We start from the raw sequence: 16,884 nt of genomic DNA, 5'->3' as shown, positions 1-16,884 counted from the left end.
ATTCTTGCAGTCAGTAACTTCTTGCTGATTGCAAAGTCTATAAAATTCAATTGGAAACTCCCCTCCACCCTTTACCTTTGTCCTTTGTCCTTTGTCACAAAGTTTTTCTGATTGTGTTAGCTATTGAAAAATAGGTTTAAAGCAATACAGTTAAGTAAATAGGGCTTGAACTATAACCATCCATAAAACTGTTATGATCTGTGGGGAATGTAGCCTGTATTTCAGATGCTGTTTAATTTTTTTTATATGAATGAAAGTGGGGACGATGCCTCATGTCTGCCAATGAATTTCGGTTTTCCCAAATAAAACCAGAAAATGAACAGGTGTCTGGTCACACTTGGTTCAATAAGTTCAATAAATGCACAGTTACTTTTATCGCAGCCACTCCACTCTTTATTTCTTTTTCCTCCTATGACCTTGATTTATTGGATTTGCTGTGTATTTTGTCAATAAAGGGTTGAGCTCGGAGTGACAGGGAGAACAATGTGCTCATAATACAACTGTGTTTGATTTCCATTTTGCTGCTCTGGCAGGAACACAACCAGCACCGGGGATTTAATGTGGGGTAGCTGTCAGGAATACCTGTTTCACTTTTGCTCTACAGGAGAGGGAAACCTGTGCCCCTTCAAAAGATTTTATTGGATTCCAACTTTCATCAGCCCCGGCCAGCATCACTAAATGTCAGGAATGATAAGTCCAGCAACTTTGCTAACCAGTCATAGTCTGCCAAGAAAGTAGCATGTGTAGTTTAGAATGTTCTTTAGAAAACAAAACAAAAGGACCCTAACTTTGGAAGACTGTTTCCAAGTCCAGGGGAGATGTCTTTAAAATTACTGGAGTATTTAGCTTGTTAGATATTTTATCTTAGGACTTCATTTTTTCAGGGATTGTTGATTATCTTTCTTTTTTTAAAAAAGGTGGCCATGAACATAATTCAAGTAAAACGAAATAATTGGGTAGCTGACAAAAAGTGTCCAATTATCTAAGTTTCCCAACTCCCTTTAAAGGATTGGGGCTCACTTCAAGTAGACCACTGCTTTCGGTGGGGACAAGCTACTGCCATCACATAACTCTAAGAAGCTTGCACTGACTGCCCATATGCTACCAGGCTTGGTTCAAGATTCTTGTATTAACTTACAAGGCCCTTAACAACTTGGATCCAGGATATCTCAAGGACCACCTGAATCCTTACATCTCTGCTCAGTCACCGAAGGTGTTTCTTTTTTTGGGGGGGGGGGGTAGGGAGAAGTCACCATTAATCCCCCCCACTCAAAGCTCATATCCATCAGGAGCAGTGCATTCAGTACTGCGGGCCCAATTCTGTGGAGCTCTCTCCTATCTGAGATAATAGTAATAATATTAACAACAATAACAATAAAAATAACAAGAATAATTTTATTATTTATATGCCACCCATCTGACTGGGTTGTCCCAGCCACTTTGGGCAGCTCCCAACAAAATAATTGAAACACAGTAAAACATCAACCATTAAAAACTTCCCCAAACGGGGCTGCCTTCAGATGTCTTCTGAAAGTCAAATTGTCATTTATCTGTTTGACATCTGATGGGAGGGCATTCCACAGGGTGGGAGCGACTACTGCGAAGGCCCTCTGCTCGGTTCCCTATAACTTCACTTCTCGCACTGGGGGAAACGCCAGAAGGCCCTCAGAATTTCACCTCAGTGTTTGGGCTGAACGATGGAGGTGTATGCACTCCTTCAGGTATGCAGGGACAAGGCTATTTAGGGCTTTGAAGGTCAACGCCATCGCTTTGGCAGGCTTAGTTGAACTTCTGGTGCCTGATGAAGACTTATTTTATGTCAGCAAGCATTTTAAGTAATGTTTTTTTATTATTCTTTCTAATTAATTTTAAACCAGTTTTATCTCTGTTTTACCTTTTGTGATCCTGTATGCTGCTCAGAGACTGCAGTGTTCAGTGGTTTGTGAACAGCTGAAATATGTGAATGTGCATTGATCCATGTACATGGTGTGTACATGTTGTGGGACCATGGAGTACCAATTCTACATGGAATGCCAATCTGTGTGACGAATTGTTCACGTTTCCAACCACATCCTAAAGCATATTGAATCATCAGTAATTACCTTAACAGGGGATGGAGGCATTTCAAGATGGCCTACGTTTGTAATATAGGGTTGAATCCAGCACAGCATAGTTCTGCTCTCACCGCGTGACTTTCCCTTCCTCTCCTCTCCTCTCTGCTACCCTCCCTGTAGCTTGTCACGTCTCCTCAAAATTTGCCCCACTGGGTTGGGTAAGACTCTAGAGCATAATTTGGGGAGTACGTGGGGACTGCAGGTGGGGAGGAGAGGGATGGGAAGCCCCATTGTATGACTGCAACACCACTTGCACAATATTGGAGCCCATAGTTTTTGATATTGAAGTATTTTGTGACAGGGTACAATGGGAAGGGGGTGTTCATTGTATTAATGATAACGTCTTGTGCATACAACATACACTGGAGGGCTGGGCACCATAACAAATTGGGAGTGTTTGTTTGCCTACTGTTTGTGCCTATATTTTGGGATATGAACCTGGCTGTTCCTAATTGCTGCAGACAAGAGAGAGGTGCCACCATTCTTCGTTGCTATGTGAGCACATACAAAGTCTTCTTTGTTGTTGTTGTTCAGTCGTTCAGTCGTGTCCGACTCTTTGTGACCCCATATACCAGAGCCAGTCTCCTTACCAAGCTCTTATTAGGTATTCTATTGGGAACTCCTCCTTTTTATATCTACACTCGCTAATTGCCAAATGGCTTTTCTTGAATTGAGATTTGGGCTTTGTATTGGTATATGCATCTCTGGGCAAATGCATGTGTGCTTTGTTTAAGATCTAGTATGACTATAACAGATTTGCACAAGGAATGGATTATGAAGTTATTTCCAGCTTGAGTGAGTCTTGATTGTTTTGTGTCTTTAAGCATACTATTCCCAGTCACTTTAATATTATCCGCAGCATTAATTAAAATGCTTCCAGCTGTGGAATGATGATTCTCCCCCTTAAAATAATACATACAAAATTAGCAACCAGCTTCTAAGATACATACTGCTCTTGTCCTTTGTTCTGTTATAGAGTAATTATTGAAACACAGTTCGCTGCATAGTATAATTTCTTTTGTTCATAGTGCCTGTCGTAATATATTTTTATGTTTTAAATAGGATTGTAACCTGGTTAAAGAAAAGTTACTTGAAAGCAGCTCGGCTGATAGCTCGCTCCTTCCACACTCCATCATACAAACTGCTGCATTCATAAATAGTTGGCTTAACAAATACCTTCAGCTCCCCTCACCAATCTTTCCTCCTTTTCTTTTTTTAAAAGATGGGTGTGTGTGCTTTTTTCAGCCCAAGGACCAGGTCAAGAACTGGCTCACCACCCACAGACTATTTAGGGCAGATTGGTAGTGCTATCAGCTGATAGGCATTGGCAGTGGGAACCTTTGAAGTTGTCCATTTGCAAAGTGCATTTGCAAATGAATGTTTCACCTTTGCGGACCAGCAAAGCTCCCTGCAAAGGAGCAATATTGCTTTGCAGGCACGGTTTGATTTCAAAGCGTATTTGCAAATGGACAGCTTCCCGGGGCTCCCTGATGGACACCATCAGCAAATCCCATTTGGCAAGGAACAATTGGGAGTGCATCTCCCACCACCTCAATTCCAGGAGAGATGCCATCTGTATGTTTAGCTGATGTGGAAAAGAGCTCCCTCACATATATTGGTATTCGTATTTTTCTCCCTTTCACCAATGGAGTCCTATTGCTGCAAGTGTGTTGTTACGCCAGCATGTTTTTGCCAGCTTAATGTTGTGTCACAGCAGTACAATGGATTTAGGATGAGCCTCACCCTGTCCGGTGGGCATGTGCCTGAGAAGGGATCATGCTCTGATTATACGATTCTTGCAGAATGGATCCCATCTCATCATTACTATTAACCCCCCCTCTCTCTCACATGGTGTGATTACACAGTAAATTTTATCTAGCACTCCTTCCTCCTGGGCTTATTACCCAATTTTTTATTATTTTATTTTCCTATTTAAAGCGAAGATCAAGGCTGTGTTGTTTCTGCTTGGGTTAATCTTCAACTGTTTCCTCCCTCCTCTCCTGCAGGTGAAATGAGGAATGACTTGTATATCACAATAGAAAGAGGAGAGTTTGAGAAGGGAGGAAAAAGTGTTGCTAGGAATGTAGAAGTGACAATGTACATTGTGGACTGTGGTGGTCAAATCTTAAAGGTATTTTTCTTCTTCAAGCTTTCTCCTTTCCTATTCCTATTGTGTATTTTATTCTAAATGGTAACCTTCTACAATCAATGACAACCCATAGATTTTATAACAATGTACAGTCCAGCTATCCAATAGAGAGAAATATGTACACTAGGTATTCCTGGGGTCATAATCACAGCAATCAAGCACACAAATTGCAACTTCTAGTTAGGCCTGCACAGCTTGTGTGACCAAGCTAAATGCAGCCCATGAATTATACCATGGCCTGCTGGACCTTCATAACCTTGCTTCTTTTGCAGTCCCAGGCAGGCCAAAAAATAAATAAATGAGGGAACCTTATTGAGCCTTTGCTTGAGAAGGTCAACTTTGCTTGAGAAGGTCAATGAAAGGTTGGCAATGTTCCGTAGATGCTTTTGACGTCTTTTTTTTCCAGAGTCCCTGTTAATTTTGGCTCTAAAGTAATACCTTTAACCTGCTTTCTTTCTCTCTTCATCAGGATTTTATCTCTTTTGGCTCTGGAGAGCCACCAGCCACTGAATTTCACTCCTTTGTGCTTTACCACAACAACAGTCCCAGGTGGGCTGAGCTGCTGAAACTTCCTATTCCCGTGGATAAATTCAGGGGAGCTCATCTTCGCTTTGAATTCCGACACTGTTCCAGTAAGACCTATTCATAAGTTGTAGCACTTTGGAGTTGCACTAGGCAGTCTTGGAGCTTTTCACATGCTTTTCGTGCACACTGACTTAAGACAGATTTTCTACTCTTTGCAGCTTACTGGGAGAGGGAATCGCATTCGAAAACCAGCTATCCACTGGCATTAACAGCTTTGCCTTAGCACTATCCTGCAGAAAGGGATGGGTTTTCTTCCATAACTGTAGAGTTTATGAAACTCTTTACCAGGCTGCAGGTATTTGCAGCTGTAAAGGTTTTTCTCAATATCTGTGCCATTATTACTTGCCTTTCTGATAGTGTTTGTTTTATTTAAATACTTTTCACCCCTATGAGGGTTGGATGCAAATGACAATTCTATCAAACACAGTTGAGGAAAAAGATCTGAAATGCTATAAGCTAAAAGCTTCCTTCCTGCACAGACTGCTAAGGAAAATAATTGGAAGGTTCTAGAGCAGGGATGTGTTCCTCCAGATGTTGTTCGACTCCCAACTCCCATATTCCGGACAGGCTCCCCCAGCTTTGTTCTAGAGCAGGAGTTCCCCAGCTGTGATCTGCAGGTCACCATTGGTCCACAAGCTTTATTCAAGTGGTCCATGGCATGTCTGTAAAAATACAATTAAAAATCATACAGCACCTAGCACAGCACATTACAAGCAGAAATATCATGACGTGGTCCACCATGACCTCCAGCAGTTTCCAAGTGGTCTGTGTGGAGGAAAGTTTGGGAACCACTGTTCTAGAGAGTTGCAAGGGTTGTGGGCTCAAATAATAGAATTATTAGGGAAGTGACATGTTTATTCCATGAGGTAAAACAAGAGCACATAAATAGGAGTAAGTAGGTGATTTTTTTTCTAGAACATTTTGCCTTTTTCTTTTCTTCAAAGCAATGTAAGGTGATATTGAAGGAGAGCTACAATTTACGGTTTTTAGCTCTTCAGATCTCTTACATTGGTATGTGGTGAACAAAGTGGTCTGAGAATACAGTTTGCTTCTCCTTATCTCTTGCATTCTTGACTGTTGTCAAAGATCTCTGCAGGTATTAGCTAGGATCATTCAACTCTTTTAGTGACCTCAAGAGCTGACTTTAGATTAGTTTCTAGTTTAGCTAGGATATAGATGTCTTTCATCAACTTTTCTTTTTTTAAAAAAATCACAAATACAGAGTATTGCTCTTATGTTCCTAGCATGCTGGCGCTTTTAAGCACGTTTACTTGAAAGTAAGTTGTTTTGAATTTGAATTTTGTTGCATTTTAAATATATCCAGAATCAGGGTAAGTATTTTCAAAATAGTTGGTATAATTCCGTAATTTGGATGAGTCAAGGATTGTGCTCAGTAAAGAAAGATGAATTTGAATGACATGCTATTAATTACTTTAGACCTGATGCTGCTACAAGGAAGTAGCTGCCGACAGCATTTTTGGGAATGATTCCTATCCTGGCCATGAACTATTTCCTGCATAGATTTATGCCATCACGTTGGCCTAGTTCACACATCATGAAAAGCTATAGTTTGCCTTCAGCCATGACTTAATTGTGAATGTACCTCCCCCTGCTGCATGGGTCCCTCTCCAGCTTACACACACACACACCCTGTGCCTGTACAACTCAAACAAGCTATTGTATGGTATCACATTGTCCAAACCTGGATCACGGTTTGTTTTAAACAAACTAACCACGAGCACTAAGCCAGAAATCAAGTTCTTGGTTTATTTCTGGCTTAACACTCACATAGTTTTGGTGTGTTCAACATGGCAAGCTGTACTGTGGATTGTTTGAGCTGCCCAGGCACCATGTATGCTGGGAGAAAAGCTGCCTGGGGGAGCTACGCAGCAGGGGCAAGGCACATGTAAGACTGAGACAAACTGGCTTATCACAACATGGAGATGAGGCCATTGTAAGTTTCCTCCTTCACACTCCCATGCTCCTGGTAGCCTTTGTTGATCTCAGTTTTAATTGAAACATGTCCAAAAGTGTCCTGTCACATTGCTTTCTTTATGAGTTGTTGCTGTTTGCTGGATTGTGTCCTATAAGTGGTTTTGTAGGTTATGGATTTCTCACTATGGCAGAGGGCCTTCTCTGTAGTGGCACCCACCCTGTGGAACGCCCTCCTATCAGATGTCAAGGAGATCTTTAGAAGACACCAGAAGGTGTCTTCCTTGTATAGGAAAGCTTTTTAATGTTTAATTATGTTTTTTATATGTTGGAAGCCACCCCGAGTGGCTGGGGAAACCCAGTCAGATGAGCGGGGTACAAATAATTTATTATTATTATTATTATTATTATTATTATTATTATTATTATTATTATTTTCATTTCCGACTTTTGGTTGTGAATGAGTTTCAAGTTATATATGCAACTCTGCTTTCGCTGAATCTATGCATTCTCATTTCCAGCCTGGAATATGGTGGATTTTTAATTTATATATGTGTTTCAGCAAAAGAAAAGGGGGAGAAGAAGTTGTTTGGTTTTTCTTTCGTCCCTCTGATGCAGGAAAATGGAAGGACACTGCCAGATGGCACTCACGAGCTCATTGTGCACAAGGTAATTTCCACTGGAAAGCAGAGAGAAATGTGATTTATTCAAGAGAAATACTCCAAATGCCTAGGGCTGCCCTTAGATTTAGGCAGATTGAATCAGCTGCCAAAAGAATGCTAGGCTTGTCATTGTGTAAAATATCCTCTCATTTTATTCTTTCAAGCTTATGTTATTGGCTCTTTAAATCTTGTTATGCATTTCAATGCAGTATCTCGTACTGTGAATAATTTCCTTATTGGATACTGCTCCTGTTTTGCTAACGTGTTGCATCTAGAATGGCCAAATTCCCACCATTTTCTAGAAAGTTTCCCTCCCTCCCTCTCTCTCTCTCTCACGCACACACCCCTTTATCCACACTGAAATTTCTGTGCATTTGCATGCACGAAAAAGTTGCCTGTGTATCTTCTCCCTGATAACACCACTTGTGCTTAGCAATGGTGTGTGTGTTTTTCCCAGTTGGTCAGAGTGATGAAAGTTGTATGATTTAGGCAATTGATATGGGGTAGAGCTGAGGACACCAAAGGCTTCTCGCTCTTGTCCTGCTGTTTTCCCTCTGGGAAAACCACTCTTTAACGCTCAATCGGAGCAAACAGCAATTGGGTTTATTCCGATTTAGAGCTAAAGAGCGGGTTTTCCCATGGGAAAGGATCACAGCAAGGGGGAAACCACTCAGAACCATGCCTAGAAAGTGTGGGTCAAGTGGAAAACCACTCAAACCCATGCTTTCTGGGCATGGGGCAAGCGAAAGTGTGTACGAGCCCCAATATGAGATAACGTAAGGTCAGAGAGAAGATAGCAGTAATCAAGATGAAAGCTTACCAAGGTGTGGACTACAGGGGGCAGACAGAAAGGACCACTTGCTTGTAACTGTACTGAATATGGGAGACAAAAGGGAGAAGACTCAAAGAAAAGTCATAGCTATGTACCTGTAAATAGGATGGATGGTGATGTTAGCAGATAATTAGAGCCAATAGGCAGAGGGTGAGAAGAAATGTGTCCTATGTCTTCAGTTTATTCATCGTGAGTCAACAACAAAGCATTTGAGTAAAAACATCAGAGGGGCACTTTAAAGATGTGGGGTTGGGATGGAGAGAGAGATAGCAGAGCTGGGTACTAAAAGTGTGTGGTATTGAAAGACACAGGATGTAATGAAGTCACCTTGGAACAGTGTTTAGAGAGAATATTCTAGAGGGTTAAGAACAAATCATGAAGGAAACCCATTGGGGAGAGGTAATTAGCACATTATGCCATTCTCCAAAGAAAAACATAGTTTTATGTGACAGCTTTGTGCTACATTTTTATCTCATTTTTATATAGGAAGTTGAAATGCAAACTTAACTTAATTGTTCCCCCAGTGTGAAGAAAATGTAAACCTTCAGGATTCTAGTCGCTACCTCAAATTTCCCTTTTCAAAGGGGCATCTCCTTTCAAATAACCACCAAGCAGTAAAAACCACTAAGGAATCATTCTGGATAACATCTTTCCTGTGTTCGACTAAGCTTACACAGAACGGTAAAGTAACATGTTGGTTATTAAAACAGTGTAACAGCCAGTTAATGTAACAGGTGAGGATCTTGAAATTGGGATATGCTTCTAACATGTCGTTTTAATCTTTGCAAGATAGACACAAATGATATTGAATAAACCATTGGTTTTATCAACACACTAATAAAGGAATTTGTGGGACTATTTGAGAGCAAAGCAAAAGCTGACATAGGCTGAATGTAGTGAACAACATTTTTATTTTAAAAAAAAAGCACACCTGAAATCAAAAAGTACTGTTAGATTTGCCTATTAATTGTTCTCTTGCATTTAAAAAGCAATATCCATATAATTAACATTAATTAAATGCATTAACAGCTTGTTTTAGGGATAGGTAAACATCCTGGTAGGGATCAGGATACAGTCACGACTTTGGTGTGGTTATCTGTTAGGGCTAGTAATCTTGTACAGTGGTGCCCCACTAGACGAATGCCTCGCTAGACGAAAAACTCGCTAGACGAAAGGCATTCGCTAGCGGAAGGCTGTCTCGCAAGATGAATTTTTGAATGGGCTTGCCTCGCAAGACGAAAAAAATTCCGATTCCCCCCGTCAAACTGCTCTTCCCCCGTTGGTGCTTCGCAAGACGAAATTTTCGCTATACGACAGTACTCACAGAACGAATTAATTTCGTCTTGCGAGGCACCACTGTATATGCATTAAGCATAGCACACCAACAGATCTACTGAAATACAGTAAGCCCACAACTTACATACATTTAACTTGTGCTTGTTAATCTTTACATGCTTGGCAAATAAAAATAATAAATAAATAAAAGGGGGGAAGGACATCTAGGAAAAAGACTTCAGTAATCCCGGTCGCTTTTGCACCCAATGTGTTATGCGTATATGTGATTTTGGCTATGGGCACGATTACCCGAACATAACCTCCACATAAGTTGCAGACATACTGTACATGGAATTTTTTTTTAAAAAAAAAGACGAAAGTTTGCCAGTGTGGTCAAATATACATATGTGTGTGATCTATTCATAAGTATGTTTCATTAGGTTCGGTGGGATTTAGCTGCTGATAAGTGCTGTTGACATCAATGACACTTTGACATGCCTAACTTTTGCTGGATTGTGTCTGCTGCCTTTTTTCTCCCCTCCTCCAACATCATGTAGATCAGGGGTGGCCAAGAGACTGTGATCTACAGAGTTAAAAACTGGCAGTGATCTACCCCCTTTTGGGGGGTTCAAGTCAAAGTTGTTGAGCTTTTTTTAGGGGAACCTAAGATGTTGAGCTTCTTTGGGGGGAGCCAGTGATCTACCATCTACCACAGACGTCCAGTGACCTACCTGTCAGACATGCCTGATGTAGATAAATCACACATTTGTTGCATCTCTAGCTATACACTGTCTCTGTTGCTCTGTATCTTTACTTTGTAGGAGACATGCTTGACCTTCTTAAGTGGCGAGCCCACCCAGAAAAAATTGCCGGCTGCCTCTCAAAATTGAAAGAAATTGATGGGTCAGAAATAGTAAAGGTAAAGACTCTTTTTCACTGTTTATTTTGCATTTGTAGAGAAATGTAATTTCCCAAACAGGTTATATAATAAAGACCATTTATTAAATATGTATTTCTTAAATTTCTTTTTCATCAAGTTTCTCCAAGATACACTGGACACTTTATTTGGAATTTTAGATGAAAATTCTCAAAAGTATGGCTCCCAAGTATTTGATTGTTTGGTAAGGTATACTTAATTATTCCCTACGGTCTTATTTTAATTTTGGAAGCTGACTTCCAAAGGCACTAATAAACACCAGTGTTGTTATTCTTAGGTTCACATAATTAATTTGCTGCAGGACAGTAAGTTTCACCATTTTAAGCCAGTTATGGACACCTACATTGAAAGCCACTTTGCAGGAGCACTTGCATACAGGTAAAAGTATATACACCCATCCCATTTCTGTGATTGTGATCTGTTTTATCAGTTTTCAATTTACAATTTTTAATTGTTGTAAGCTGCCATGGGACCTGCTGGTTAAAGGCAGGCAGTATGTGTAACAACAGCACAACTAAATGGTTGCACCTTGTACAATGACTAGTCATTTAATTGACTGAAAGTAGATTAAATTAACTGAACTTATTTAAATTAAATTAAATAAAAGGGCAGTAGATCAAAATAAAAGTCCAATGAGCTGATAAATTGATTGAGAATATATACATTTTATATATATATATATATATATATATATATATATATATATATATATATATATATATATATACACACAGAGAGAGAGACTATCATCTTGAAATCAGTTCAGTTCTACTATTTCCATTGACATTAAATGGTTTTCTGCTTTTTGCCATAATGCTCTGTAATGCATATGTGACCTTTAAAACAAACCCTAACCTTGTCCTGACACCTTGAAATACTTAATTGTAAAACATAAGAGGAAATATTTAACTGTAAAACATAATTGTAAAACAACCAGGAGTGGATTCTGATTTTGTGGTGCATTTTAAAACCAGTTTCCTGGTTTGGATGTTGTGGGGAAACTGGCTTAACAAACCCCAGGCATCTTCACTGAAGTTGGGTGCTCAAGGACAAGAGGGGAAAAGACAAGGAGGAAGTGCAAAGATACATGGCTCAATCTCTTCCCTGGTTACAGGAAGAGAGGCTGTGAGCGGAACAGAATTTGTCCAATCAGTTTCTAGGTGGCAGATACATTTCTGGTCTCAAGTTAGGAGGCCCCAATGGGAGGGTTTCCCATGGCTAGACAGTGGTATTTGTAAATGCCTTTTGGGGCAGTCCTAAAGCTGCACACCTCTTGGTTAACCAGATCAAGGCTATTGCAAAAAGAAACAATTAGCAGATCAAAGGAGACAGTTGAAGGAATGCCTTCCTATTGTTCTGGGTGGGAGATACATATCTACGCTAGACAGATACATCCTGCTTCTCTGTTGCCTTGGGGCTACACGTAAATTTACCACTTAACATACACACAGTGGATACGAAGCTTAGACTGGAGTCTCATGTAAAAGGAGAAATGTATTAAACTTTACAGCCCTTGATCAAAATCGGCTCCCAAGGAAGAGATATTTATATCTAAGGACGCGCTTTTTGTCACAGAGTGTAAATATAACCGTAGGCTTTCTGGATAGTTGCCAGTATTTTGTTTGTTAAATTTCCCTTGCAAGGAATGTTTGCAAATTTTCATAGCTAGCCAAGCACATTGACCATAGGGACCTAAGAAGCTATCTTGCAATGAGTCAGATCGTTGGCTCATCTAGTTTGGTGTTGTCTACACTTAGATCCATCTTGCCTTTGCTGACTGTAGGAGGTCTTCAGGATTTCAGCCAGGAGTCTTTCCCAGCTGTATCAGGAGATGCCAGGAATAGAATCTGGGACATTCTGCATACAATTCTCTTTCACTAATGTAGAGTCCTGCGTCTAAAGCAAGGTTTCCGAAACTTGGGTCTCTAGCTAGCAGGACCAGTGGTTGGGGATGATGGGAATGGTAGTCCAAAAACAACTGGAGACTCAAGTTTGGGAAACTCTGCTCTCAAGACACTCCTGTGAAATGAAACTGTAAACTACAAAATTACAATTCCCCCCCCCTAAGTATCCAAAAATATAACGGGATCTTCTTTTGTATTTGCTCTTAACTGGCATTACTTTGAGATCCAAGCTAAGCTTTCCACCTAATATTCATTTACCTGGGACATGGCGCCACTGTATTGAATGAAATTTCGTTTAGAGTCGATGCCTCTAGGACTGCACTATAAATTACTTACATTATTTTGATCTGTTTTAGACGTCGTGTAATCCAGTGTGTTATTTAAGTCTTTCACACTTCAGCCTGGAAATAAATTTTGTGTTATACTCTAGAGACCTCATAAAGGTGTTGAAGTGGCATGTTGATCGGATAACAGAAGTGGAAAGGCAAGCACACAACCAAGAAGTATTAAAGGTAACACAGTTTGGCAGGGGAGTGTGTAATCTTGCTTGTATCTCTCTATATCAACATGAATTTATGCCAGCTGAAGTTACTGAGACTTGGAACTAAGATAGTATAAGGTTGTGTCTGCTTGTGCAAGGGAACTTTTCCACTTTTCTTTTTAGTGGTAGGCTCCATACATCCTCTAAATTTGTCTTTGAAGCATCAGATTCCCTCTGGAGTAACTTAGGAGAAGGATGCAGCTGGGCTGGCAGAAGGATAATGGGACCCATCCTGGTGCGAGTGTATGCATGGAAATGCTTTGTGCGTTGGTTGGTGGTGGTGGTTTGAAGTCAAAAAGCTGGTGTGCACATAATACTAAACTATGGGTGAGCACTATGTGGACAGCCATTAAAAACTAACCATGGTTAGTTAAACACGCTAGTTTCATAATCCAGGGTTTGAAGTTGTTTGGTTTCACACTAAGTATTGTTTTCTGTAAACCAAGATTCCTGGTTTGTGCATAATGCAAAACTGAGATTCTACAAAAAGGAAATGAAACCTGGCAGAAGTCCTCCTCTTGACTGTACAGAGCAGAGTAGGCAGACAAGCGGAGTGGATAAGCCCAATCCTTTGCACAAGCCCACTGAAGCTCATTCGCATAGCAACAAACCATGGTTTATTGCTCTTAACATGTAAAACTAAGTACATACTCAGCTCACTCACAGAATGACTCAACCCTTTTTGGAAACCTGACATGTAGAAAGCAATAGGTGATATTCATGTGAATTTTTGTCCATTTGTATTTGTTTGTTTCCATGTTAATAATGCATGCCAATTTATGGAGTTTTAGACTTAGCTAAAACCTGTGTCGGATGTCCTTCAATGACTGACATACCCAAAATACGTAGCTCTCATAATTCCATCAGTGATGCAATATATAGAACAAGAAGTTATTAAAGTTCCATAGATGTATGGATAAGAGCATATACCAGCGCTTGATGCTGTCAATTAATTGTAGGACATAAATTTTAAAATACAGGAGCAAATTGCCTAACATTTTGTATTTGAAAACTGAAAGTAAACAATTTTGTCATAATTTCAAGAGATTTGCATTTATTTTCTTGGTGAAAAGATTGTGAATGAAGGAAAATTGCTTAATAGATTATAGACACAAACTGTTCAGCTCAGAGGATTTTTTTTAAGGTTTCATTATGATAAAGAGATCATATAACAAGTACAATAACATTATAAAATACTCCGCTAAAAATTAGCTCTGATGATTTTAAAAGTTTTTTTATTTCCCACCCCCAAATTACTTCATACCAGAAACCAAAATATTAGTCACATAATGTGAAAGTACAGAACAAACTGGGCATTTGTGGGTCACTGCCTATAGCAACGATTGGAGAAATTTTTTCATGGCCATGATACGGGGCCATAATGAAGCAGATTTTTGTCCAATAAATAATCATTCATTGAAATAACATGAGATTCTGTTTAGTGATGTCTGTGTGGGGGCTGACCCCGGTTCCCCTCAGCTTGCTATTCCTTTTTCATATTAGTTTTTCTTCTGAATGTAAAGAGTTCTGTTTCTAGTATAAACTATTGCATTGCCTTGTTTATTCTTTGCTCAAACACCGACCATTCAGTTATCTCTGAAAACAAGTTTTTATTTATTTATTATTAAGAACCAACAATGCAATCTTGTGTATTTCTCGTTCGACATTTGTAGGCACAAGAATATATATTTAAGTATATCATCCAGTCTCGGAAGCTGTTCTCTCTCGCTACTGGAGGGCAAAACGAGGAGGAATTCTGCTGCTGTATTCAAGAGCTTTTGATGTCTGTGCGATTCTTCCTTTCCCAAGAAACCAAAGGGGCTAGTACTTTATCCCAAGCCCAAGTAAGTTAGCAAGTTGTTGCACCACACTGTTGCCACTGTTCACGCTGCCTGGTCATAGATACGGGGAAAAATCAGCCTTGTTCCTTATGCAATAAATTTACTGTTTCTTGCTGCTATGACTTATAATGTCCTTCATTTTGTTATTGACATGTTGATAGCAGAAGTTGGGTTCAGACACCTGGCTGCATATTGTTCCACATTCACTTCCAAGAATATTGTCAGACTACCTGGTTGTATTTTCTGCAAGTAGCTATGGATATTTTAAGTACTGTTCCCCTTATTCATCTTCACCATAGTTCCATTCGCTTTCTGGTCTTCAGTTTAGAACTGCAGTTAATTAACGATAACGCAATTTGCAATACAACTCATTTTAGAAAATAAATAAATAAAAGCACCACCCTCCAACCCAAGCTGAGTTCTTCTGGCAAAGGAGATAATTTATTAAAGTTTTAACAATAGTTTAAAGTTTAGATCCCATCCTTATAGTCTAATTTCTTACATGTCCCAAATTCTTTAATCACAGGTTCATAGTGTATTTTGATTTCTCCCCTCTTTTCACTAGGCGGTCTTTCTTGTCTCCTTCCCTGCTGTGTACTCAGAGCTGCTGAAGCTATTTGAAGTGAGAGAGGTTGCAAATTTGGTGCGTGATACTCTAGGAAGCTTACCAACCATCACAAATGCAGATGACTCCCTTCAAGCTGTGAAACTCCAGTGCATTGGAAAAACAGTAGAGAGTCAATTGTACACGAACCCAGGTAAGATGGCAAGCACATGATTTCTCAGTAGATAAAGCGGCCTCTTGCCTTTGTTGATTATCTGACTCTTGGCCTGGCTGGGAAAAAAGCCCTGTTTATAAGTCATTTGGTCCCATGGCCAATGTTATGTCCATTGGAGATCTTTCAAGTGTAGTTGAAAGCACTATTTAATTCCTGTAATTGTTTTGGGGGGGTCTATCACCATTTCTGCACTGTCCTTTTTCTGTCCTCCCCCAACTCACATTCCTCTCAGTCCCAACCGGAGGAGAATCCCTTTTCCACCCCTGCCCTGCTTTAAATAAAACTTGAAAATGCTTTCAGTTGTCTAAAGTATGCTGGTCTGGAAAAATAAAGCATGAAGTCCTGGGGTAAAGCCGAGACTCGCTGTGATCTGAAGTGTAATTAAACCCCCCTGTCTCAGGGGGTGTAAATGAACTCTTTACAATATTGCAACATTATTTGCTATTGAGTGCGGGAAAAATAGCATGGTAAGGGAAGAATTCGTAGGCTGTACAAACAGATTGTTCAAACGTCTAAGACAAAAGAAGCTTTCTGTGGTGAATAGCTTTCTGTTCTAAAGCCAGATTTACCTGCTAATCAGATTTGTATAACACTGAGGGGGGTTTCGTGTTTTCTTCTGCAGAAGTGGAGACAAGTAGTGCCATTGGGTATAGCATTCAGTTTTCTGTGGCATAGCACCAGATTGGCTCTGCAATGTAGCAGAGTCATTTATGACTCCCGACTTCATTAGCTTAGACTAGATATATTATCCCCTCCTCCCAATTCAGATGTTCATAAATCTTCCTTTGGAGATATTGGCAATTGTGATGAAGCGTGATAAAGCTGAGAGATTAAACCCAATCTTCAAGTAGTTGTTTTTGTTTTTAATGCAACACATTGGAGATGTTTTCATCCAGAGAATGAGAGCTATAGAAGGAGAGGCTGTAGGTCTTGACACAGGAAATGCTTCTTCTTGTGGGAACACTTTTAATCAAGTAATTCCGAATGTGTAAACTGAAGTAATATAGTGTGGTGTTCTGCATAGTCCCATCCATTGAAAGGACAGGATGATGAAATTGCTTCTTAATTACTTTAAAGGATAGGAATGGAGTGGAGCTGGGATGCCACAAAAGAAGAGTGTTGACTAGTTTTCTTCTTTCCTTCCAGAGTCTCGATATATTCTACTACCGGTTGTTTTGCATCACCTCTATGTACATCTGCAGGAACAAAAGGATCTGATCACGTGTGCACACATCCTAAGCAACATCTTTTGCCTCATAAAGAAAAATAGTTCTGTAAGTAGGAGCTACCTCATATGGAATTGACTTCTAATAGTAAAAGGAAAAATGTCGAG

General features: G+C 39.8%; 1 protein-coding gene across 1 annotated transcript in view; it reads left to right on the top strand.

Moving 5' to 3' along the window:
• Positions 1-16,884, top strand: part of DOCK4 (dedicator of cytokinesis 4) — a 231,248-nt gene that overhangs the window by 139,345 nt on the left and 75,019 nt on the right. Inside the window, 11 exon segments of the mRNA XM_033162667.1 lie at positions 4,121-4,245; positions 4,733-4,895; positions 7,343-7,449; positions 8,799-8,955; positions 10,371-10,468; positions 10,587-10,670; positions 10,764-10,864; positions 12,821-12,902; positions 14,605-14,775; positions 15,338-15,530; positions 16,698-16,825. Coding sequence (XP_033018558.1) covers positions 4,121-4,245; positions 4,733-4,895; positions 7,343-7,449; positions 8,799-8,955; positions 10,371-10,468; positions 10,587-10,670; positions 10,764-10,864; positions 12,821-12,902; positions 14,605-14,775; positions 15,338-15,530; positions 16,698-16,825 — 1,409 coding nt within the window.

This window comes from Lacerta agilis, chromosome 10, assembly GCF_009819535.1.
Source record: "Lacerta agilis isolate rLacAgi1 chromosome 10, rLacAgi1.pri, whole genome shotgun sequence".
Lineage (NCBI taxonomy): Eukaryota > Metazoa > Chordata > Lepidosauria > Squamata > Lacertidae > Lacerta > Lacerta agilis.
This window is presented reverse-complemented; position numbering and strand designations above follow the sequence as displayed.